Source organism: Rattus rattus, chromosome 6, assembly GCF_011064425.1.
Source record: "Rattus rattus isolate New Zealand chromosome 6, Rrattus_CSIRO_v1, whole genome shotgun sequence".
Taxonomy (NCBI): Eukaryota; Metazoa; Chordata; class Mammalia; order Rodentia; family Muridae; genus Rattus; species Rattus rattus.
In genome coordinates, this window is record NC_046159.1 from 40201529 (window position 1) to 40229432 (window position 27904).

General features: G+C 37.9%; 1 protein-coding gene across 1 annotated transcript in view; it reads right to left on the reverse strand.

Moving 5' to 3' along the window:
• Positions 1–27904, reverse strand: part of Cntn4 (contactin 4) — a 952979-nt gene that overhangs the window by 199698 nt on the left and 725377 nt on the right. Inside the window, exon 8 of the mRNA XM_032906003.1 lies at positions 5903–6100. Coding sequence (XP_032761894.1) covers positions 5903–6100 — 198 coding nt within the window. The remainder of the gene's footprint in view (positions 1–5902; positions 6101–27904) is intronic.

A 27904-nucleotide genomic window follows, 5' to 3' on the forward strand; every position in this document is an offset into this window, starting at 1 on the left:
ACAGAAAGACACATACATATATGTGTATTTTCCTACGATGTAAATAAATACAAGGATTAAAGAGAGAAAAGAATTTTAAAATCTCCACAGTTATATTTGTTGTTCCCTGTTCTGTGGTATTTTTCCACATAGAGTTCTAATTGGGGAAAATAGGTAAAATTATTTAACAGTAAGTGTGCAAAATGTGGGCACATCAAATAAAACCAGGTTGAAATAATTTTGCCTATCAATTGTCTCGGTTCTATTGACCAAAACAAAATATGTTCAAGCAATCTATAGCCAGACTCAAAGAATATAGACAAAAGGCTATGTCTAGACAGGTACTCTGTAAGCACAAATATGAACCCCTGTGAGTGAGTTTAACAACCTTATAGACTTCCCCATCTCCCAAATGCTCCTTTCTATGCTGATTCTTTCTCTCATGAGTGATTACGGGGACAGTGGAAGGTAATGACTGAGGATATAGAAGAAGCCACTAGGGTTGTCATCAAATTCAATTATTTTTCTAATAGGTGTTTTACATTCACATGTCACTTTTCATGGAAATTTTGGGATTCACCTCTAAGACCCGGGCAGAAAATATATAATACACTGAGCTCATTGTTATTAGTGGCCAGCATTAGGGGCTAATAGTAATCAATGGGCCAATGTAGTAATAACTCTGATGCACTTTTCCTGATTAAAATCTTTTTCTTTCTCGATACCTAAGTAATAGGTACATGTTTACAAATAACAACTTATGTTATTTTTCACAGCAGGTTTTCTATTATGTAGAAAATAACTATAAACTCTGAAACAAAATTTTATCATATTTGCCTAAGAACTTTCAATTACACACACACACATATATAACATATACATAATACATAATAAGATACTATATGTAACATATATAATATATGCAACATATAATATATGTAAGATATTATCAGACTACTCATAGAACAAGCTTTGATTACTTGGAAGAATTCCAAATACAAACGTAAAAGGATATATACAGCTCAGTTAAACAGCAAGATACATAGGGGCCAGAAAGCTGTCTAACATGGCCTATCTCACTTCCCAGCTCTTCAGTAACCCCTTTCCCCCAAATCAAAGATGTAAACGTTGGCATCTTTAAATGCTGTCTATCCGTGTGTGGTTATGTGCTCATGCATGCAAGTACACAGAGGTCAGAAGAGGGAGCCAGGCCCCCAGAAACTAAGTTACAGGTGATAGGAGCTGCCCAACATGGGTTCTGGGATCCAAGCGCAGGTCCTCTGAACGAGCAATGCGCACTCTGTACTGAAATTTCCACGTGACATAGCTAGCCACTGGTGGGTCTCGATTCTAGCCAGAGTCTGCTTCTCTGTTTTCCCGTCTTATTTCCTGGTCAAAAATCGCCTAAGGGTGAGGTAAGTAAGAAGGCACCGATGAAGCACTAGGCTAAAGGAAGAGACAGTGCAAACCCTGTGGATAGCGAGCTAGCGAGCTAGCGAGCTAGCGAACTAGCGGCACAAGTCAACGCAATGACATGAATGTGGGACACCGCATCTGAATCCTGTCAACACCTGAGCCAAGATTCACGGTTCACTTTTTCTGACTCTGTGGTGACCTTTTGGACTGGAAGCAGTGAGTCTCAAATTGCCTTCCTGGAACTCAAAAGTCATGACTTGATAGTAGGAAAATCTAGTCATTAAGCTACCTCTGCTCACAGCAACACAAAGCCCCCGTTGTGGCAATTAGCTTAGTTCAGGCTTGAGCTGCCTCTGCCTTACTTGTTATAGTTCTGAGTCAGAAAAAAGGGTGTGAAATTTTGAGTGTGCTTCAGTGATCAAAATAACTATACTAATTCTACATTCCTTGCGTATATCAGCCTAGCATTGTCATTAAATACCAGTTCCTGTAGAGTGATAATTTCATAGATTTTTACTGTCACAGAATAGATTTTATTAAGGATGTCATCTTAATTTTGCAGTCTCCTTTTGATTTATATCGTCTGTCTTCTCTCACCTTCAGACAGGAGCTAATTAAATAACCTGTTTTGTGCTTAGTAATGGAACTTCATATTCATTTTATGTACTTCAGTTTAAATGAGAAAGATATTATAAATTTTCACCATGCAACTCTCATGCAAATTAAGAGGGAATGGGCATTAATTGCTGAAGAATGAGGTGTTTAGCTTGTTAATTCTGTGATGAAATATTCTACAAAGCATTGGTCATTTCTATGGAGATGGGATAGACAAAAATTTTAGAAGTAAATCTAAAAACCAAGCAAAAGGCAAGGTTTCTGACAGCTTGATGTATACGCAATGATGCTGGAGTTTCCATGTTCTTAATTTTGCTTCCCACTTCCAAAGGGAGCAGGTTTCCCTCATGTTTGTCTTCCTCTGTATCTTTCTGTATTCAAGTCAATATTTCATGACATCCATGGCTTGACACACTAAAGTAGGTAATCCCGTTGGTTAGATATTTTAGCATACTTAGATTTTGTTTAGAGACTCCCTCTGCCCCCACAAAGGGCTATGTTTTAAAATAATCTTGTATGAAATGCCAATGATGCAAATCCCTTTTCACGTTTGTATCTGGAAACATCATGCCATTGCAGCTTTTGACAGAGCCAGTACCTTGCCATCTTTTTAAATTGGGTCTCATGTAGCCCAGGCTGTCTTTATATTTGCTAAGTAGCTGAGGATGACCTCATATAACTGATCCTCTTGCCTCCATTTCCCAGTTGTTAGCATCTCAGGCATAAGCCATGAAGCCCAGGTTCATGTAGTACTGGGAGTTGAAGCTAGAGGTCCGCATGCTAGGCAGGAATTATATCAACTGTGCCTGGGCTCCATCTCTAGGCTACCTCGCCTACTTTTCAATCTCATGGTTTTTTGGGTTTTTGTGGATACAATGCAACATAATAATGTAACTAGGATCCACCACAGTAATTTGACTGTGTGGCCGTCAGTATGCTAGGGTTCACTCTCAGTCTAATGAGTTAGAAAGTCTTTTCTTGAGTAGGGCAAGGATGGAAAAGTGAGCAACAAACACAAACACAAGAATGTCAGATGGAGACTGTGACAGAGAAATTGTCCAAAATACTAGAAAACAGGTGATTTTTTTTCTGCTGCCAAGGGAAAAAAATCTTGTGCCATTCTTTGGCGATGAAAATAGGATCCTCAGCTTTGTAAATCTTCCTGCTAAGCCATTTTAATTATTTCAGCATGTAGCTTTTTTATATAGTCTCAGTGGCTAGGCCAGACAGGTGTGTCTCATTCTTGACTTTCTCATCTGTCAACTCTCCTGTCCAATGCATTGTTAAATTCTGACACATCTGTCTGCCAACTATGTCTCAGATACATTTCTGTCCTTCTTGCTTTTCTCCTTATCCAAGGTTACCACCATAGTAGATGAATTTTCACAACAGTCTTCTGAGTAGATATGCATTTTCTACTGGAATTTTCTTTTTTTTCCTTAGAAATCAGCCAATTAGTCTTTTTAAAGAGTCAGCTACAAAGCCCTAAGGGCTTTCCTTGCTCTAGAACAATTGCTTTCAACTTGAGGGTTGTGACAAGGGTCACATATCAGATATCTTGCGTTCATAATTGTAGAAAAATTACAGCTATGAAGCAACAATGCAATAATTTTATAGTTGGGGGTCACCACAACACGAGGAACTATATTACAGTGTCACAACATTAGGAAGATTGAGAAACAATTCTGAGAAATAAAATTCAGTTTTCTCTCTCTGGTCTCCATAATTGGCCCATGATCTTTAAACTCCTTAAACCATCTGTGCCCCGATTACTAAGCTTGATCCACATTCATGTTGTTCTTGATCTCAGAAGATGTATTTTTTTCCTTTGGTATTCCCTCTTTACCTCAGGACATTTGAATGTGATGAAAGCTCAGCCTGGACGATTCCTCTTTCTCATCTCAGGACTGGCTTTTTATCACCCCAATGATAGCCCTATGCCATCGTCAGAGAGGACTTCCATAGCAACCCTTTCTGCAGTAGGCATCTAGCCCATAGAGCTTCTACTTTATCACAATATCTTTATGTATTGTTTTACGTATTATTCTAAAACGTAAACTGAACTTGCATATACCTAATGCTTCTTGTTGCCATACTGCCCAGAAGAACATAAGAAATATTAAATAGAGGCCTGTTTTTCTTGTTACTGGAACACAGAAACATGACTGTCACATACCAAGTGCTAAATAAGTACATGTTAAACGTATGAATAGACGAAGTGCCTGAAAATTAAAGCATGTATTGACACTTTTCAGTGTGGTCTGTATTATGAGCATGTTTACATAATCTCTAAATAGTTAATTTGACTAATAATACCCTGATCTGAAAACCTCATGTTTCAACTCACTTGAGCACAAAGTTCCCTGGTAATCTTGAGAGTCTGAGTAGGGTATGTGCATAGCTTAGAAGCAGAACACTTGCTTACCATGTTTAGGGACCTGAGTTCAATCCCTGGCATTATAAGAAAATAGATGGGCAGCATAATACATTTGGAAACTGGAGGGCAATTTCTTCTTATATGAGCTTGTGTAAGATGATGAGAAGAAATATGGCTCTTAAGTCAGTAGATGGAGTGCTATGCTGGAATCTTACTCACGTTTTCAATGAGAAATAAATGTGCAAACTAACACATAGTAACTGACCATTCACTGCTGTTATTAGTATCTTGACTGATAATTTCTTTACTTGTATGGTAAAATCTTGTCATTCCTGTTATAAAGCATATGAGAAGGGTTTTTTTGTTGTTGTGTTTTTGTTTATTTGTTTTGTCTTTTTTCTTTTTAGAAACCCGTCAACTCTGAATCTTCAAATCTTCACATTGGTTCTTCCTGGAGGGCTTAATTATACTTTGTTTCCATTTTTCCAATGAATATTTAACAAGACACTTCTATCTGCTACCATGTATAGTAGACAGCAATAAGCAAGATAGTTCAGGTAGTTTTGGTGATACACAACTGCTAAGTGCAGCAGGATAAGGGATTCATGTGCGAGTGGGTATGTGTGGTGGTGGTAGGAGGTGTATAGCGATGGATTTCTCTGGAGTTTAATGAAAAGTTGCCTGATGCCACCTGTGTGGAAACAGCAGATAGAGAGAGATGGATTCCTGGGGGAAAATGTGGTATTTATTTTCTTTTTTTTCGGAGCTGAGGGCCGAACCTAGGGCCTTGTGCTTGCTAGGCAAGCCCTCTACCACTGAGTTAAATCCCCAACCCCAAAATGTGGTATTTCTAAAATAACAGAAAGACACAGTCCACATCACCTCCTACGTCAGACTTTTTTAGGATTTTAGGAAATATATAAAAGCCTACAGTAGAAAGAGTCATGGTACCCATATACCTTAGGTAACAAGAATGTCTTTAAAAATCACTTGGTGACATAGCCTATGACATCTGGACATTACGCACGACTCATATACTTTCCTAAAATATTCTCAAGATGGTAGGGAATTAAAACTCTTGTTTCAAATGAGCTATCCACATTTCTGAATTTCTTTGTGGTAGAACTATGGCTTCACTATTGTAAATCTAGATATTAGGATAATTTAAAGATACTTTCTGGACTATGAATACTAAATTACACAGAACTGACTGATGAGCTAATTGTTCAACTCTTCACTTCATTTTGCCTGTATATACAATTTAAGATTCTCTTGTTATTTATATTTGCCTAAGTCCACATACCATCCCTTTTAAGATTAGTGATCAGACTTATAATTAGTTTTCCAAAATGGGTTCGTGGGTTTATTTCTTCATACAGTGGGAAAAAGTAATAGGTGCCAAGTACAGAAATTATTAAACTTTTCTTTACATCATTATATGACAACAATACAGTATCTTTTCATCCTCCGCCATAATCCTCCTAAACAGAATTGACAACATTGCAGACAACTCACCATCATTTCTCAGGATTAGTGGTGTAGGTGGTCCCAGGACCTTGTGGTTGGTCACAGTATTGGTAACCACACAGGTATAATTACCAACGTCAGATTTTTCCACTTTGGCAATATACAGATTTCCAGTCTCTTGAGAAACAAAGCGGCGGTTATCCTGATAGGAAGGGTATTCATTGAAGATCCAGGCGTAGCTCAGCTCTGCAAAGACAAGAGTCATCGCTGTGAATATGGCTTTGACCCTGGAACTTTGCTGCATTTAGAACAGAAATGATCAAGGTAGAGACTTAGATTGCTGCTCTTCACCCTGTAAAAATATAAACGGGAGGTAATAACCGTCACTTAAAGGCTGCCTACTGTCAGAATTATTATTATGTTTTATTTCAAGAAGTGTAGGAGATGCCACGGAAGTTGACTCAGATCGGCTCCCACCTTTATAAGTCATAGGCACTTTGTAGCAAGTTCTAAGGGAATGCAAGTGTTAAAGACCCCCAAATAACCTTGACATAGTAATGTGAGAGGCTACCAAGAACACTATTTAGACCACTTATATAATAATGGAAACAATAGTGGATTGGATTACAGGTTTACAGAGTACTTTGTGGTATGTGATGCATTTCATCCTTTTCTAATGGAGGTTTGACACGGAAGAACAAAGCATTGAATCTGAACTCTTAATGCTAACTAGAGAGTAATCACTGAAATTCACTCAGTTCTTTTCCCTTCGCCCACTCTCAACTGTTAAGTCTCTTCTTTTCTTCCTTTGAAGTTTGAATACTTCTCCACAAATTTAATAAGCTGGTAATTAAGTATTTCAGTCATTTGCCACCAAATGCACACTGGTGGCTTAATTGCTCTATTCATACACAAAATAGAGTTGAAGAAGACATATCCATCAGAAAGTCAATGTGGAACAGTGGTCAGAGAAGCATGTCTACTCACCCCAGAATGCAGTAGGGTAAATGCATGGAGCAGTCCTTTCTAGGAATATTCCTTTGACAGTTTTTGGTTTTCTTAAGGGTTAGAATATTTGGTGACTCACTATATGAACCCATGATTTCAAATTCAAAGAACCCAAAATGTCAATTAATTTATCTGATTGATTACAATGAACCATCTTATTCCAAGGACACTAAACTTCTTCAACTCTAGATAATTCACTCTTTTTCTCTGTGAAGTGTGAACCACAGATATGTCCCGTATTGAAGAATGATATACTGGCTACAGGTCCTGATTATACAAGATTATATTTATCATTAAAAATCACTTTGTTGGGGTGGGGAGGCAAGAACAAACAAGAGTCACAGGGAGTCCCTGGTTGTAGAAATACTTGGCTTTGTTACTCTATGCCATTCTCTCATATGATCCTGGTTAAATTCTAAATGCATGCATGGTCCTTGGTAAATGGCAGAAAAGCCACTTGAGCTTTATAAAGAGAAGACTAATTATTGTAGAAGACATCTTTGCTGTTTAATCCTTCAGTGAATACCAACTGTAATTGACCTCAACTACTGAATATGTAACAAGAAACATGTTTTGCCTTAATAAGCCATTGTTGACATACAAAGGAATTGTTGTGGAGATTGCTCCCCCTTTATCCCAGAATTACAGCATTTTCTAGTACATTATGTTGAAGAGCTATAATTATGTTTCTGTGAGGAAAGGCAATCACTCTATGCATGTTCCTGTAATTAGAAGTAACCCCATGCTGATGTGGAGAGGATACTGAGCATAAATAAACAAGTTCCGAGGTCATCAAACAATTCTTTCTGATATAAAACATTCCATCTTGGAGAAAAGATTAAGACTCCGAAAGTAAATGAATCTTACAAAGCTCACCAAGTCAACAAATAACTAAGTCTCAGGAAGTTCCTGAAACTTAATACATACATTAAACCCTTCCTCAGTGTTATGTAATTACAAAGACTTCTGGGAAGGAGTGACTCTAACCTCAAGTGATACAAGGAGCGTTGGGGATACTACTTTTCTCAGTTGTCACTCATGTGACACTCATGGTTTACTAATCTATATTTGGGGCCACAGTTTTCTTGGCTGGTTACTAGTGCCAAATCTGAGATAAGTAGATATTTGCTTACACTTCCAGGAAAAGTTACATGAGAGTGAAGGGGCCACTCAATATTTAAAAAGACTTGTTTTTCCAGAGGACCGAGGTTCATTTCCTGGTACCCACATGTCAGCTAACAGCCATCTGAAACTCTGCTGTCCTCTTCTGGTATCCATAGGTATCAGGAATACACATGATGTATAGACACACATGCGGGTAAAACACCCATTAAATATATTTTAAAAAATCTAAAAAAAAAAAAAAAATGAAAAATGAAAAAATCACACATCTAGTAATTTGGTTATTCCAAAAGCAAAACCAAACAAAAACTAAAAGACAACAACAGAAATAACTAAACTTAAGATAGAAAAAGACCAAATAATAGGTCATATGGAAACATTATCTAGCAGTGACACCTTCTAGTAAGAAAAGACTTGTAAAGTCAGCAACACAGGAATATAGTCTGTTCTCAACCCCATAATGCAATTTCCAGAAAGCCCTACCATCTTTAAGTAGGGTTAAAGATGTTATCACATGGACAATTAGAACACCATGTATTCCTTAGTAAGTTATAAAAAAAATTTAAATATAAACTATCATCTCCAAAGTCACAAAGTAGACATTACAAAGTTATTTACATGTATAAGATTAATCACTTCACATTTTTCCGATGAGAGTTGAAATCAAATATAGACAACTCTAATTTTTTTTCCTGTGAGGTTTTTTTGAGCTCTTGTTGTGGCTAGTAGCTGTGAAGTACTCTGGATTCTGAGGGGGTAATTTAGGAACCAGAAAGTAGCTATTTAAAAAAAAATATCTGTTCTTGTATTTTATATTTGGAGGGAAAGTACCAAAGTTTAAATTTTTGTTATGTAAGGGGAACCACTTAAACTTTCTCACTTTCAACTTCTTAATCAATAAAATTGTGTGAAACTCATATATAGGTATATGTACTAATATGTACTAATAGTTTATGCAAAAATCATTGAAATGTCTGGAGGATTGTAGAGATTTTGGTTATTGTCTTCTCTATCACCAACTTAATAATTATAAAATAAAATTATTTGTCTCATTGTATTAATTCATTACAATGTACCAGTGAATGGGCTGCATGAAGCCATTTTCAGACATATTTTCCATTGTAGTTCCTCTCAGTCATTCAGATTCTTGAGTATCTTCACATTCTCCCATCCCCCTTTATAAATTGATTCAGTGGGGATAGAGACACAGAGAGCTCAGTTGGTTAGTAGCTTGTCTAGCATGAAGGAACACCACAGTTAAGCTTCCAGCACTGTACACACCAGGTAAACTAGTGCACATCTGAGATCCCAGCACACATGAGGTTGAAGCAGAATCAGAAATTCAAGGACATCCCAAACAACACAAGTTCAAGGCCAGCCCATCATAAACAAGACCTTGTGTCAAAAAAAAATGTTCAGCTAACCTGCTATTTCATCATGCTGTCTGATCTACTTGTGAATAAGTTCATTTTTTTTTAATTTTGCTGTATAGAACTATAAACTCTTTAAGTTAAGAGAGATGTTGGAATAATATACTTAAATTGACAAAATTGATACAGTATAGATTATATATAGATATAAAAAACACCTTATAGTTTACATAGTGTTATAACTATGTTCAATGTAAATCTGAGTAAGAGGGCTTTTTAATGGATGAAATGGGGAAATGTAGATTTGGTCTAATGCTACTTATGTTAATTTGGTCCCAAAAATTACACAGGAATCTGCATGTCTACATATAAGATGATGAGGGAGGCTGCCCCCAGTTGGTTTCGATTGGTAAATAAAGTTGCTGGTGGACAATGATTGGGCAGAGAGACAGAGGCAAGAATTTCTGATTCCCAGGAAAGGAACTGAGGAAGGAGCAGGAAGGAGATAGCTGCCATGTTGGAAAAGGAGTACCTGCTAGGCCTGAGGAGGCAGGACAGAGGACAAAGAGACAACCAATATGTCAGAGCTGGGGAAGAATTACCCCATACAGCCCCCAACTGGTCTGGGGCAACAATGATGGAATATAGCTCAGGAATATTGGAGGGGAGGTGTTAGCTCCATGGAGGTTTAGGAGGATCTTAGCCATCGAGTTAAGGAATGTGTGTGTGTGTGTGTGTGTGTGTGTGTGTGTGTGTGTGTGTGTGTGTGAGAGAGAGAGAGAGAGAGAGAGAGAGAGAGAGAGAGAGAGAGAGAGAGAGATTTTGGGAACTCAGAACATTGGGGGGGTATCAAAGAGTGCGTAGATGCTTCTGGGACAGTTTGAGGAGACATTAATTGGCAACCACAGCTGGAGACAGGTTTGGGGAAATTGCAGACTTGTGCCATTCTGAGTTTGCTTTCTCTGCATTCTGATTGGAATTTGGGATGCATGCATTTAGCCTTTTCTGCTGGCTTACCTACTTGGTGTTTGCAGCCATGTTTACTTACAATGAAAGACTCATTCCTTTCCATGGGTTAAATAAACCCTTCCTTCTACAAGTTGCCTTGGTCATGATGTCTTGTCACAGCAATAAAACAATAACTAATATAAACACTATATGCAGAGTTTAATGGATTATTCAGCAAAGGCCTAGCTTGTGAGGTTTCAGAGAAGAGGGAGTCTATTGGTCATTGGCCTGGAGGCCATATGTATATTTCAGGACAGAATCTGGCTACATTATGTTGTGTCATGAGAACTTAAGTGAGACTGAATATAATGACAATTGACTAAATTAGTATAGTGAATGAAATTTCCAGATGTGGCAGTATTAAGAGTCATGGTTACTGCTCTCTGCTCTGATTCAGTCTGCAGGAAGGTCACGTAAAAGAGGAAAATATAAAACTGTGGAGTTTGTGCTAGACATGAATGTGTTTAAAGTTCCAGATAAGGCTGATGATGAGAAAGCAGCTATATCTTTCAAAAAGATTAGCACTTGTAGATTAGAAGGTGTGGCTTTGATCTCCTTCCAAACATGGTGTGGTTGTTGAAGAACGTATGTCACTATATGGACAGGCTTTGAGGACTCCTTGAGCTCAAGTTCCAACCAGTACAGAAAAGAAAGTCTTCTTCCGGCTGCTTTCAGACCAAGATGTAGAACTTTTGGACCCTCCAGCATGGTGTCTGCCTGATGCTGCCGTGCTTCCTGCCATGATGATAATGGACTAAACCTCTAAGTCTGGAAGCCAGCCCCAATTAAATGGGATTTTGTGTCATGATTCTGAAAAGCCACTGACACGAGGAAATGTTTAACGGGTCAAAGTCACTGCAAGAAGATCCTGAGGGGCTACTTAATGAAGCAGTGATGATTAACATTAAGTAGAAATCTAAACTTCAGGATGGTGAAGATGCCTGGGCTTTGGCCATCCACTGACAAGAGCAGCAGGCATGGAGTGGAGTTATCCCAAAGGAGAGGTAACAAGTGCTACCATCATGAAAGCTGGAGGGATGGGAGTACCCAAGCTCTTCAGAGCCCAGATGATTCTACCATGCACCTCAGATGCTAGACCTGAAGCTGCAGGATTTGAGGTTAGGTGGTTTTTTTGGGGGGCGGGGGGTTGTTTGTTTTTTTTTTCCAGTCTGTTTTGTCTTTCCTTACTATGACCCTATTCCTCCCTATTGGAATTGGAATATTTAATTTTTGCTGCTGTATATTGAATGCAAATAAATTACTTGTTATTTTTATGAAGCAAGAGATGCCATTAAATTTCACACGAGACTTAGATTTGGGGTTAGCCATGATGAGTCTATGAAACAATAGGTAGAAGATGATGGCTTAAAAATGGTGTGTTTGAGTGTTAAGTTGGACTTGTGGTGGTTAATATTGCCCACGTGACTAGATCTAGATTCACTGAGGGGACGAGCCTGTGTGCATATTAGTGAGGGATTACCTAGAATTGGTTAATTAAGGTTGGAACATATACCTTACTTTCACTGTGGGTGGCACCATTCCTGAGCCTGTGGTCCTGGACTAAATAAAAGGGAGGAACTTAATGAAGCACAAACATTTGTCTTCTTCTGTTTTGTAATTATGGAGTCAATGTAACTGACCAACTACTGCAAGTTCCGACCGTCCTCCTTTCCCTGCTGTGATGGACTGCACTCTAGAGCAATAAACCAAAGCTAGTCCTCTTTCTGGTTGCTCTTCTCAAGCATGGTATCATAGCAGAGAAACGAGGAGCTCAATAAATTATACTCAAACTTTCATGTATCACAACTTGCAAATGCAGTCTATTTTCAAAGTGCCTCACTAGTCATTACAACATCTAGGGATTAAGTTATTTAGTAATAAAACTTGATCAAGTTGCCTTGCATGACCAATAGTGAACAAATTCAATAGGCATACACTGCATACAAGAGCAATATTAAAGCCTCTTTTGTTACTTGGAATTGTGAGATAAGGCTTGACTAAGTTGCTCATGTGGGACTCCAGCTTGTGATCCTCCTGACTCAAAATCCTGCATAGATGGCACCACATAGCACCAGTTCTAGCTTGTCATAATTTCTTTCACAGTTTATTACAGGGACAAATTCTGGCATATCACTTGACTCCATGAATTCTAATTGGGAAGTTATAAATCATACTGAGAGGAACAATTTACTTTCAATTGTATAAAGGGCAAATGAAAGCTAAGGAGGAAATGATGATGATGAATAATGAGGGAGATAAAGAGGAGGAGGATGAAACAGGAGGTTGTTATAAGTGTCAAACTGTAATAAGAATATGATGCCATAACTACTTTCCATGTTTGGAAAGAGACCAAATCCAGATTGCAAAAAGGAATGTCAAAGGAGATTGTGACATGTATAGTAAAATTTAAAAAATGATTCTCAATTGGAAAGACATATATCATACTTTCACATGTTTATTGAATCTAGACCTCAATAATCCTCTCTCTCTCTCTCTCTCTCTGGCTGTGTGTGTGTGTGTGTGTGTGTGTGTGTACACATGCAAGCATGAGCATGTGTTTGTGTGGGGCGAAAATAGAAAGAGAGTACGAGAAAGGAGGAAGAAGATGTAAGAGAAGAGAAAGGAGTACGTAAGATAGTTTAGTAGATATATGTGTCTAGAAATTAGAAGTAGACTTGTATAGGTGCAGAGAGAATAGCTAGGAGAGTATACAGGGTAGAACAAATAAGAATGAAGTAAGATGATACCTCTGTGTAGAGCCCTGTTGTCACAGCAAATCCCATTTCCTTGGAGAATCAAAAAGTAATTTAAAATTTAAAAAGAAGAGCATCAAAGAGCTGGTGCCAAGGACCCTAACAGCATCATTTTAACACCTGTTCTTTTGTGAGTCCTGCATCCTGGAGACAAGGAGAAAACTCTCAGCTGGAGAACAGGTGAAATAACAACGTACAGCTGAATGTTTGACCTTCACCAGGACATCTTCTCCAGCTGATAAATTAATTTAGTTTTCTTCAAAGCAAATATCACTTCCTGAAATATTGTGTTTGTGTCTGTATATAGGTTCAGAGCCATCAGGAGGACTCCAAGGAATATAATCCAATAACGGCACAATATCAGAACAAGCAGAAAAAAAATAGTAAAGCTAAATAGCCCTAACAGATCATGTTGCATTTCTAGACTTAGAAGATATGAAAATACTGAGGCCCAGGAAGGGTCAGAATGGGGTAGCAAAAGATGGCCGAGCAGAAAATGACCTAATGTTTCTGGCAATGCTCCTGTTCCAGCACTCTGCTAGGACAGTAGACAGCCTTGGCATTTAAAAGTAAAGAATACCATTGTTGAACCACTCAATAGACAATACAGATTTCCCTGAAGAACCAATTCTATTTTTACCAGAGCAAAACATTAATCCATTGGGTTATATAAAATGCTATCAACATTCCATAAAAAGTAAAGCCAAGAAAACAAAACAAAATAAAATCTCATGCTCTGCGATGAGCAAAAACACCATATCCCACTCAGTTTGATTTCCTCGGGGACTTCTATGCAATATTTATACTGACTCCAACTTGACAGATTTCTTTTGATAAGTTTTCACTCACTAATTGCTCTGGAAGTGACAGACAGTTGCTGTCCCATTGGCAATTTGTAACAACTGAGTAAACAGATATTTGGAATGCAATGTTTCAAATGATTGTGAAACTTCTCATGCTCCAAGGAAGAGACTGAGGCTAGTTATAACGTGGCACTAATTAAGGCAAAGGATCTAACTATGGGTTTCTAGTTTGGGGCAACCAAGTTGTTCGGAATGAACTCGTCTTAATTTTCTGACTAGATCTTTTATTCTTATCTGTGGACCAACAGTAGAGAATGTTTGGCTACTGTGCTTTAAAAAATAAACTAATCAAGTTATAGTTCAGATATGAGTAACCATTGAGCAAACCTACCCCCAGTGGACACCTTTTCCTGATGGACACTCTTCACTTTTCCTGACCCCACTTTCTTTCCATAGTCATGTGCTTATTTCATTGACTTTTATTCCAACAATGGCAAATGTATCATATTTTAAAAGATGCCTTTCTTGAATCCTCAGTTTTTAAATGTGAAAAGTTTGGGTTTAAACCTCTTCTACTTTACAGGTTCAGAAAATGAAACCTAAAGGAAGTCATGAATAGAACAGGACAGCGATTTGGTACCCAGCCAGGACAGGGATGTAGAGTGTGCTCAGTATATGAGTTGGTTTTGTTAGGCAGATATATTTTATGATTGTTGTTATTGTTAATATTATTATTATTATTTATATTACTACTATTATTATTTATTTTGGAATTAGAAGGTGCCTAATTTCTTCATCAGGAAGTTGAAGGAATAGAATGGGATGATCTCTCCATTTCTTCCAGCATTAATATTTCATAGTCTTTATGTCAACTTCAACAAATCTTACAGTCCAATTGTAAAAGAAATAAAGTAAGAAAAGACTCTCTCCAAGAACTGTACAGAGAGTTATTGTGGAGTCTAAAAATTGTACCAACCGGCCTGACAGGTTGTTCAGCAGTTAGGAATGCTTCCTGCTCTTCCAGAGGATTCAGATTCAGTTCCCAGCACCCATGATCAGTGGTTCACAGCTGAGTTTAATTCCACCTTCCGTAGATTTTATGTTGTCATCTTTTTGTTTCTCTGGGCACAAATGTACACATTTGCATATGCTCACACACACATGCGCACACTCACTCACACAAACATGCATATACCAATCACTCAGTTGGTTGAATCTGGGTTGCATTTTATAGAAAATTAACTACAATTAATAATACTCAAGAGATGTTTTTAACAGCAGAGTGTCCTTACTGTTTGTCAGTGTTATCAATACCTGACCTACATTTTGTAAAGTGTCTGTGAGGCTGAATTTCCACTGAGTCAGGACGCTATGAAAATGGGTATGAGAGATGTACTTGAAGCAAATTTGCAAGCGAAACAGTCAGTGTGAACATCTCTATTAGTTCACTGTTTTGTCAAGCAGTTGTTGAGTACTGAGCTTATATTTATATAAGCTGTACTCTTCGCACAGGAACGGACAACAGTGCTCACGAAATCATGGAGGTGCTGAGGGAGATGAATTGGGATCAGTTAGTAGTTTTCCTGAATAGGAGGCGTAATCACAGAGGATGATCCCTGGGTTGGCTGTTTGGAGACATGTACTGAGTCTAAGCTTTACTGCTTACCTAAGTACTTTCAGTTCTTACCTAAGTACAGGTAAGAAAATAAAAGGAGTTTCTGTCTATCTCAACTGAGACATTCATTAGTCACTAGACTTAACTCCTTTAAGATTATGTGATCATACCTTTCCTTTCCTTCTAATAAAATACCATTAAACTCGGGTGTTAAGTTGCTTACCTTTTTCTGACCTTGGGAAAAAGAAATCGTTGTAAGTTACTAGTTTCCTTAAAAACAAAACAAAACAAAACAAAAACCCCAATACAAAACAAAGCAAAAACAAAAACAAAAACAAAAACAAAAACAAAAAAACCATAACTCTCCCTCCCAGAAAAAGAGAACTGGGCCAGAAACCCCATGGGTTAATTAGCTTTGATGATCATGCATGCTACACACCTATCAAGAAAGTCCAATGAGTATGTTGTATGATGGATTTGTGAGTTACCCACAACGGTTGCTCTAGGTGACCTCTACCTATACTGAGACACTGAAAGATAAATTTAAAATAGTATGTGTTTTGTGTGCTCCAATAAATAATACTTTAAGGAAACATGAATACTGAGGAGGATACAGAGAGGATCTGAAATCTGCAGGCACATAAAGAGGATGAATGTTACACCTTTATTAATTAGAAGATAGATTTATGAGTATTTAACTCCTGTAACAACCATGATAACCCTTTGCAGCAAAAGTCAATGAAACTCTGGCTGTTACTGAAACGGCACCTTATAAAGAACGCTGTGTTGTATAGAGAATTTGGTACAGACTGTTCTGTGTATCAGAAAGGACACTTTAGGTTCTAGACACTAATATTATTTATCAGTGCTGGTTGGTGCAGAGAGAGCATGCCATACATCTGTCACATGGACTGTAAGGTGCCACTGCTATACCCATGGCCCACAGTTATATTGGACTTTGCCACACATATTCAGAATCATTCTCAATACAGTGCTATATAGTCAATTGACCCTATGTAAGTGGCATGGACTTAAAAAAAAATGCCAAATGGCTTATCATCTTCACAACATAGGCTAACCACCACTCAATGGTAAAGCCCAAACATGAACTTGTCCAGAGTCCATTGCCACAGCCCAGATGTCACTAATAGAAAATTCCACGCACAACATTTTTTCATCTACAAATTATTTAATTATTGTATAAAGTTACCTTTGGACCATGTGAATATATGCATATGACTTACAAGTGAGTTTTTATATTGAGAGTTAGTGTCTTATCCTGATGACATTTCATTATGTATGTGCAAAGAGTCAAGAATTCCAGAGAATCTAAACTACTTATGGTCACAGGCATTTTGGATAAAGGTCAGTCAACCAGCACTGACTTGGAGGAACAGAACAGAACAGAACAGAACAGAACAGAACAGAACAGAACAGAACAGAACAGAACAGAAGTGGCAAGGAAGAGATTAGATTCGTGCTAAATCTCACCCAACCTTGTGGCAACATTTCTAAAATTAAGCCTCTGACTAAGGGGCTTCTGCTCTTTTTCCCATGATATTTTTAGTACATGTGACTTACTCACTGAGATGTGGCAGTGGGGGTGTGGGAAGGCAGATGGCCAAAGTGCCATTTTCTAATGCACAAGAGTCCTTGAATACTACTCTGGATGTGGCTTAAAATCTCCTCAATTTTATACAACACTTATTTTCCTGCCACTATTTTGCTGGGAAAATTGGGCATTTTTCTTGGGGGTGAGAGTATTCCTTGGAAATTTGTGAGTGGAGTTAAGGGATTTAACTAGGAAGTAATTTAACACATTGATATGATGGAATGAAATATGAGATTCACATGAATTGTAATGACAAATGGAGAGGCTTCAACTAAATCTTACACTTAAGAGCTGATTGCCTTGTAATGTACTCCTAGACTCCCAGGGTAGATTCTGACTCTCTTTTGCTTTTATAGATGTATCCATGAAAAGTATAAAAAGTGTGTTTTGATCTCCAGCTAGAAAACTCTGGGTAACCAAGAGCAAGTGTGTGTGTGTGTGTGTGTGTGTGTGTGTGTGTGTGTGTGTGTGTGTGTGTGTGTGTGTGTGTGATGTAGATGCTGTAGTCTAGGAACTACATTTACATTGTCTTCTGACTTTAAAAACTTGATTACGTTATCTGTTGTTTCATCAGAGATGCCATTGGCTGACATGAATTCCAGTGACGAACTGGCATAACGTCCCCAATTTTCTGGTCTATATAACTTCCTAGGGGGCCATTTCTGGCCATCAGGATTCCCAGGTAACTAAGTTTTCAGCACATGCTTTAGGTATAGAAACAGAGAAAACCTGGGACTGACCCTCTACGGAATAATTCCAGTGGTATGATACAAGAAAATAAAAAATAGATGTGACTCTTTTGATGGGGTAAACATGGGTTGGTAGTGATCTAATCTGCTCAATGTGGCTCATGCAGTCAAGCTGATACAGTTTTTTAGTAGATTTTTATGCCTGCATAGAACCAGTGGGAGATGAAGAATGTTACTTTCAGTTATTTGTTAAGAACATGGAATTTTAAGAAATTAAAGATCGCCTCCTATTTTATAGAGAGCCAAAAGACACTGGTGGAGTTCATTATAGGGGCATCTTGAAGAATGAGGATAGCTGGTGTCTAGAAGTAGAAATCTTTTGAAGCATGAATGCCCTTTGATAGTCAAGTATAAATACTTTGGATACCATAGAAACTACATGCTCTTATAGAGATGCCTATCAAAGTTCAATATCAAGCTTAGAAATAACACCACTCTTTATCTGGTGGTTGAAAACAGAAGAAATCAATGATAAACAATTCTTGGCTCAATAATTCAGAACACTTCACTACCTCCAAAGTCTCTGTAGATTTTATTAGCCAGATTCCTTTGCCTTTGGGAAAGGCAACTCCAACGAGCTCCCAAATCCAGGGCTCTGAGTTCACAAAATGTTTTGATCACTTCATCACCCTATCACTCCCTGCCATTGGCCTATTTGTAGTATTTATGTTTCCTGATGCTGTGGCAAAAAATGTTTGACAAAAACAAGGGAAGAAATGTTTGTTTTGGTTCACGGGTTGAGGATTCATCATGGAGGGAGGCATGATAGTTGACATATGGACCAGCTTGTCACATTGCTTCCACTCATAGGAGGAAGAGATATGAATGCTCAGTGCTCAGCTCTGTCTTTTATTTGGCACTGTTAGGATGCATCATCTCACTCCAGTCTAAAAACGTCCCTGCGAACATACGCAGAAGTTTGTCTCCTAGAAGGTTCTCGACTTTGCTGATTATAATCCCTTTTGCAAAAAGCCATTTTTCTGCTATAAAAAGTAATATCTCTCAACAGCAGCAGCAGCAGCAGCAGCAGCAATAGCAACAGCAGCAAATAATTTCTTTTTTGCCTGAAAGTAACTAACATACTGTTTACTTCATATACTAAAATTTTATTTTACCTGTATTTGAAAGGCTTAGTAGTTTACTCCTTCTCTATCTAGTGGACTTCAGTATTGCATGCAGAAAAGTATACATATGGGAGGAAACTTTTCTTCCATTTCTCCAGTGCTGTGCTGCTTACTAGACAACAGTTGACTTGAACTAGACTTTTGAATGTCAGAAGCTTTCCTTAGCATTGATATCACTATTCAACTCCAGACCAAATGTGCTAGCAAGAAAGTTCCTTGGTAATGGGAAGGCATGATACTTTCATTAAAATGTTGATACCATTGAGATCAGAGGAAGGCAAAAATTCTATATTAATAGCTCTTAAGTTTTAAATTATGATGCCTAAAGTCTTTTCCATTAAGAACAATTCTTCCCCCACTCCCTTTTCGCCTCTGCTCTTCTTCCTTCCTTCTCTTCCTCTATTTCATTTTTCTGTTTTTCCTAATTCACTGACGCCAGTTTCTTCTGAAAATATCTGAATGATTGACTATCTAAGAGGTTGAGGTCAGCTTACAGCCCATAACTGGAGCTAAAGATCACATGGTGATGATCCCTCTTGAGTTACTAGATGATACTAGTGACATGGCCAGATCTCAGCTACTCAAAGGTGGCAGTCAGCTCTAGCCTGAGATATTTCCATGCAAAGAGGAGATTACACTGCTTCTCTTGACTGGTTCCTCTAATAAGGTTACTTATTAAAACCCATAACTATTTTCTTAAGACTTTTTAATCTTTAAGAGCTGGGATTTGAACCCAGGGCTTTGTATATGGTAGGAGAGAAAGGTGCTACACAGATTCATCTATGGCTCCTTAAAGATACTTATAACCATGATACCATTTATTATCAATATTTAAAAATGGACAAAATAGGAGATAGGCATAATCTAATTCTGTCTTGTTACTTTAAGCTTATTAATTTCTGAGGACAAAGAGAATTATTCAACATGGAGCCAAGAGGGATACTTAGAATTGATGATTTGTGATAAATGTGGAAATGTCAATTAAAGTATAATTATTTACATTTTTAATGGCTCTAAGCAGTAATATGACTAACTGAGTAGGCTTCCAAGCAGTAATAACCAACTCCCATGCAACTCATTAAAATACAGCCTTTTCACCAGATTATTACAATTTTACACCCTGCTCAATTAAAGATGTGATCTAAGATTCAGATAGTTAATATTCAAATTCTGAGCATTTATAAATTAGCCCTTAATCAAATTTTTCAAAATCTCTCTCTGTCTGTCTCTCTGTCTCTCTGTCTCTCTGTCTCTCTCCCTCTCCCTCTTCCCCTCCTACTCTCTCTCTCTCTCTCTCTCTCTCTCTCTCTCTCTCTCTCTCTCTCTCTCTCTGTTTACGTGCACAAATCAGGGTTTAAGTCACATTTGGTCACATTAGTATGCTCTACTATTGTCCTACATCCCAGCCCAATTTTCTTTTTCTTAGCAATTTTCCTCAGCTGTTTGTCAGGCAACAAGTCTTTATTCCTGTAACATCAGTAAGAAATATGAAGATGAGTTGTAAGATTGAACAATTATTACTTATTGCCCAGCATTCATTGACCAAGTAAGGATCATACAACATAAGATATCCAATCTGACTTGACCAGAAAGGGACTTTTGAACCTTCTGACTTCAATAATGGAGGTCATGAACAAGTGCTTCTATGCCTAATGCACTCTGACAAGGAGCTGGTCAGAGGAGGTGACACAAGGACCCAGATGATAGCACAAGGAACAAACAGACATTTGGGCTCTTCAAGGAAATTAACTGAAAAGAAGCATTCTTATTTCTCCACTTATATCAATACATTCATTTACAAAAATCCTTTAGTGTCTCCCAAATCCTAGGCTTTGGTTCCCTGTAATCAAAGCATCTTGGCCAATACAAACTTATGTGACATCTAAGTGATATCACACATTCCTTCCCAACGTTAATAATAATGCTTTACTCTTATTTTTATATGTCTGCATCCTTATTTATATATGGATTTTTTTTGGGAAGTCCTTTTGGCTCAGATTGCCATTTACCTGCTCCCATTAGAACAGTTCATTTTAAGATGGCCTCTTAGACATAGTAGATTTCCTACTACCACCCTTATAATTCTACAAGGCAGTAATACAAAGAAAGACCTGAAAGAAACCTGCAAGAAAAATTCCAGGAGAAAATAGTATCTATTAATGACATCTCTATTTGATATCTAATCAAAATCAGAATTATTTTTACCCATTCATTGACTATGACACCTGTACAGGGATTTGAAGTGAGATGCAGCTGGCCCTGCATCCTTGCTTTGCCCTAACTCTCAGTGGAAAGTTCCATTCCATCTAGGACTCAGATATTCTCTTTTGAGCAATATAAATAATAATATTGATCACATAGTGCCATTGAGGGGCTTAAGTGAAGTACTGAAGAGAAAAGACTAATTATAATTAGCTCAGTATCCAGGACATATTATTTTTTCCAATAAACACTAAGGTTTATTATGATCAGTGAGCAGGAAAATGATGACTAGAATCATTTGAGGAATTACATACCCATTTCAGTGCATTTTAAAAATCAATTCTAAATCATGTACTTATGTTAGCGGAACAGGATGGGATGCTAAATTGACAGAGCTGTACACAACACTGATATATCAGGACAGTACTTTATTTCTCTGCACTCATATTCACCTATGTTAATGCATTTGATTCACCTATGAGATAATGCTGTCTTCACCCCAAGCATGAAAGTGGGGAAGAGAATGAAAATGTGATGGGTCAAATGCAACCTTAAACAAGTCAGTCAGAAAATTACATCTTCTCACCATCTGTACGATGTCTATTTTACCTATCCACTGCTGTAGCAAAATCATAAAGTTAATCATAAAATAAGTATGTTCTCTTACCTTCTATAATCCTATATATGAAAGGATTTGGTGCTATAAAATCAATAGAAGCATGTCATATAATTAAAAATGATTCATTTGGGATTTAACTAGGTGAATTTAGACTTAGTCCATACATTACAGGTTATAGCTGATATCCACTGTAGAAAAAAATATTTCTAGAACTTTCCTTTGTCAGAAGTTGGATGAATACCCAGAAAACAAATACTTTTCCTTCTTTCCTTCCTTCCTTCCTCCCTTCCTCCTCCCTCCTTCCTTCCTTCCTTCCTTCCTTCCTTCCTTCCTTCCTTCCTTCCTTCCCTTCCTTCCTTCTACCTTCCTTCCTCTCTTCCTTCCCCTCTTCCTCCTTACTACCAGTACTGGAACCAATTACACTAGACTTTTTCCAGCTGCACGTTTCTTGCAGGATGGGAAAAGGCAGCACAGGAGACAGGTTCCATTGGACTCTGCAATCTTCTCCAGATCCCTTCATCTCTCTAAGCCACAATTTTCAATTTTCTCACATGTGAGGAAGCGGTAACAACCCATCACTTCATAGGCTTGATGGTCTAATGGGCCCATACATGTGAAAACAATTTGTAAACAATAAAATACCAAGACCCGGTGAGAAATCATTAAGGGGCCGGGACTGCAGAAAGATTTGAACTTGCCTACAAAGCCTCACCTAATTGGTATCAGCTGCCATGATGCTGGCTCAGGATTTAAAGGATGTTCTAGAATTCAGAAGGAAAAGGAGCTGTAATTGATCTGTGATGACTGACAAGGGAACAGGAGTGGGCATCACCATGCGTGTGAAGAATATTTAAGGCACTGCCTGCGTAATAAGTTTTGGCTAGAATAGAAAAAGGAGGGCCCTGTATAGGAAGGAAGGCCCAGCATCTTGAGCACAGTTTCTCTCTTCACTGGTCCTGGAACATTCTATAAAGTGGAGATTACTTTAAAAAATTAATGCGTTGTCATGAGACTAGAATTAAATAGTGTATCTAATAGAATTCAGGAAAGTAAAAAGTAGCATTCAGTAGAGACAGATGAAGAATATTAGAGAATTAAAAACATTACATGTGCAGCCATTGCTTACCACTAGAAAATACTTCTTTTATGTGGATGAAAAGAAAATTTAATTATTCTTCTACATTAGTGGCAAAACAATACAAATCTGATGTTCTTAACTGCGTGTTAGTAAAGATGTTTTTCCCACCTTCGATTTCTAGCTCTTTATCTGTCACTTTAAATTGGCTGTTTGACAGATGTTCAATAATTGACACAGCTTATCTTTGCCTCTCAGGCGTCTTTCCTACACAATTGCCAGCATTTTCTGTTGCCATAGCAACAGTAAACATTAATGATTATTCCAACATGCCATGGGGATTTAAACACATTCTTAAAAGTTCCCTCAAGAAAGAAAAAAAAATCTATCTCTGGCAAGATGGAAACTATTATATGATTTAAATTCCCAAGTTATTATACTTACTATGGATAAATACATAAATCTACTTCTGTAGTTTTTGCATAAGTAATCATTTTCCTTCCCTTATGATGAACCAAAGATGTTTTTGAGAAGTCAGAAATTTGTTTTCTCCAATGTAAAGTGGAACAATTCATCTAGATATATGGTAAATAAGAAAAAGGGAAGGTATTTATTCTTAATGTAACCAAGTCAGTATTATTTCACACAATCTGGGAGCAAGCCCAAGTCCCTCCCATCTTAAAGGCTCAAATGTCCCACCAGTATGTGTGAAGACGCCTGTCCTGACCATGCAAATGGTCAGCTTTAATAAGAAAAGCATAGATGGGGTTACTACTGGAACTACTTTGAAAGTAAATATTTATCTGAGTATAAAATTGAAAATAGACAGTATACTGAGCATTTTTGACAGATATTTCAGGCTTGGTGTAGAAAATCACTGTCTTCTATTTCCTATGCCACTCTGTAATGCTTAAAGAAGGAATTGCTAACATTAAAATGGAAAGACCATTTTATGCTATGCACACCTTTTATGCTAGCACTTAGCCACCAGAACCCAGCAAGATCTCTGTAGTTTGAGGACAGGCTGGTTAACACAGTGAGTTCTAGGCTGGCTGGAGTACATACTGAGGACCTGCTACAAACAACAACAAACAAAACAAACCTTATACAAATAGCCCATACTTACATCCTCTGTGTAAGACAGTAAGCCCGGGAGTACTGAGCTCAGTTTCTTCAAGGTAATAACTAAGCTGAGATCACTAGTGGCTGAATTGTTTAGATTGGAGTCTCGATCTTCACCCATCTACATTACCCGATCTTGTGAATTTTGGTGGAATACCTTTGCTTTAGTACATGTGTATATAAACTAATTCAAACTTCCATCAATTGCAATTACTTTGTGTCCCTTGATCTTGTGTAAAGTAGGGAGTGACAGATGTCCATGCTCTCCTGTGCTAGACAAAACACTAGGTAAATGCGCCTTTCTATTCCCATCTGTGACAGCTGAGCTCCAGAGTCTAACCAGCGATGAGAGGATTAGCAGGAGTCTCGAAGAAGCCACTAAAATCTCATCTTCCTTCACGTCTTAGTTTTTTCCCTTCTTAAAAAATTACTGTATATATATATATATATATATATATATATATATAAATATGTCAACTATCTTGTAACTGTTACTCAGTGGTTTGAAATGTGATCATACCCTCAGGATTATCTACCTCAAGAATATCAGTATAATCCAAGACTGAAATCATATTCTGGAGTACAAATTTTAATCGCTCATTTAACAAATACTAAATATATTCTTATTGTGCATAATGTATTGTAGGTACGAGCACACAGGAAAAAAACACACACATTAGGGGTTGTGCTATAGTAAAATCAATCCCAATCATGAATCTAACATAGATTCTATGATGCATCAAATAGTTCTTTTGGCTTGAAATAAGACTCCAGAGAGGAGATGTGGGCTATAATTATACTATAACAATAAAATATTGACTGGGAATCATTTGGTTTGGGGTACTATTTCCTCCTCTATGCTACAACTGGTAGATTCACCCAATTTTTCTTTTGCTTTTTCTTTTTATTTATCCCAATTTTTCTAATTAACCATTTCTCTCCAACTTTCAGATGTACCTGTGTCTTCAGCCACAGACTTTGATTCTATATCGGCCAGAACATTATTTCCTACCTGGTGCTGCTTTCTTGACATTCATATACTAGAACTGGCTTAAGGATAGGCACGTCACTCAAACTGGCATATGAAAAACAGTTTTAAATCTTCTGTTAAACTTGCCAGAGACAGGAAAGTCTTTTCTGCTGGGTTACTAGGCAGCAAGAGACAGTACAAGGAAAGCAAAGTTGGGGGATCAACGGTTTCTAAACTCAGACCTCTTCAGGTACCAAATCTAGCTGTGTCTTGTGGGAATTTTCTGCCAACAAGTTGCCATGTTTTTAAGGAAGCTTCTCTTAACTGGGATTTCACATTACCAAAAGCTTCCTAATTAGGAGAAGTATTTGCAAATACAGTATTGAAGACTATCACAGGATCTTGATAGGAGACTTCTAAAATGTGTTCTGCCTTCTTAGTCTGTTAAAAACAAAATGCTTCCTCTTGTCCACCATGAGCCCTGCTCCTGCCTTAACATGTTCCTGGTCCCTCTGCTCTCATCATTCCCCAGATGATTTCTCCCTAGCCTCTTTCTAATTGAAAACTATGTTGTCAGAAAGCCCAAACTAAGATTTAAATTATCTTTAAGTAGGAATGTCAATCAGGTTGGTATTCCTTAGAACTGTCTCCATACTATGTTTCTTCTGATGTATGCTGGTCAAGATTCGGAAAAATATAAAAGGGTTGAAAGGAATGTTGTTCTTCACCAAGCACTCAATGCTTATCTGCAATGTCCTGGGCAGTGGGGTGCTGGTATATGATGAATTTGCACAGGACAGACTCATGGTACTACACTGCTAACAGCCTGCCTATTGTGTAAAGGAGGGTGTATGGCTGCATCTGGGCCAGGTCTAAGGGCTCCAGAGTTATTTTCAGCCAACTTCAAAAGCACGAAACAATCACCACCTGACAGGTCAATGTTAGCTGCAAAGGACAAGATACCTATAATTTTAGCATCTCTCCAACCCTTCAGATCAGAAATTGCTGGGTGAACATTGATTAGCTGACCCTTGCTGATGATACCTGACCCAGGGTGCACTCGTTCTGCTTGTGGTAAGAGTCTGCACTTTTTTTTTTGGTTCACATAAGCTTCTTAACTCAGACCTGATGAGCAAAAGGGTGAGTTCTGTCCTCAGTTGTATTTGCTTCTGGATAATCGTATGCGCCCTTCATTGACCTCTAAGGGATGGGTGCTAAGGTCAGTTTAGCTCTTACAAGAAACTGGAAAGTCTACATATTTTTTTCTTTTGAAACCTTAACCTTTCTCTCCTAAGTATGGTGAAGAGCTGAGAAAATGAAATAACTCAGTGCAGAGAGCTATAGTCACACACTTTGATCAGAGGACAAGAACAGAATAGACAGAAGGCAAGTATTGATAAAAGTGTTCAGCAGTTTGGCCTTGGAATCCTGCCCTAGTGAAAGGTAATGGATGAGGGGTTATTTGATAGCCAAGAAAATAAATACCTGTGGCAGACAGCGGGGATGGGTGGGCTGTGGGTGAAAGAACTTGTGCATATTTTCATACTATGAAATGTGCCCAGATTTTAGTGTTGTACATCTCCAAAGGCAATTCTTAAAATGATGGAAAAATCAATAGAGACTCTCTTGTCTGGATAGATGGCTCAGTGGTGAAAGTCACTTGTCCCCATGCCTGACAACCTGAGGTTAATTCTCAAGGGCTTCAAAATAGGAGAAGAAAGCTGACTCGTGGAGGTTGTTTTCCAACCTCCATATGCATGCGCATATATATATATGTATATGCATATATATGTATATATATATGTATACACACACACACACACACACACACACACCTAATAGATAAAATAAAACGTTGATAGCAATTTTTAACAGACATGCTCATAGGCTATCTCAAAGAAATAACAATTGATTACTGAACTCGCACACAAAAGGCATGCTTGTTGTCACAACGTCCCAGTGATTGAGACGCCATGAACTGAACATCACTCCCTCTGAAGCATGCCGAGATTTATTTTGAGAAAAATCTGTGCGATAAAAGATCTAAATGAAAAGCGTAGAAGACTGAAGTCTGAGGCGGCACTGGAGCATGAGCATTAAGAACATAAGCGTCAACTGAAGCAGATTGAGGTTCTAAAAGCGACCCAGTTCTCAGTCATCTGCTCTATCTGCTTCACGTGGAAGAGCGGGAGAATAATTGGGCCTTTTCTCCCAGGATTGTTCCGAGGATTTCACTTCCTTTGCTGCTCTCAATATATCGACAGCAAGATTACAATTCTTGGTTTCTTAAGCTGTTTGCGGAAAGGCACCAGCCAAGCTGGTGAAATGGCTCAGCAGGAAATGCTGGAGGCCAAACCGTCAACCCGTGTTCAACCTCAAGGACCCACTTGGGAGCAGGAGAGAACTGCATGGTGTCCTCTCACCTCCATACACATGTCATGGCGCCAGTAAGCCATGTCCCCAAAGTAAATTATATACAAATGTAAAATCTTTCTGATTATACACTCTTAGGACTGGAGAATACTCTGGAAAGTTTGAAAGCTTGGTTAGGAGGGTGGAGTCATAAAGAAATATCATATTTACATCTGAAGTATTTCATGAAATCAACTCAACTCAATGGCTATTTCCCACAGTTTGTATATTAATACTCTTTATTTAAGTTCATTTAATATTTAGATAATTAAATGTATTTTACCAATAGTTTGTTACAATGCAAGTGTGTTCCTTATCATTTCATTTGCCTATTTCTTTAAATTTCATAATTTCTAGGAGTTGTCTTTTCCAAATAATCTGTACTCATCTTGTGCCATTCGCTGTCATTGATGGATTAACTTTTCTTTAAAAAAAAATACCATGTTAATTTTTATGGTCCTCACCATCTATGGCAAACTAGAGTGC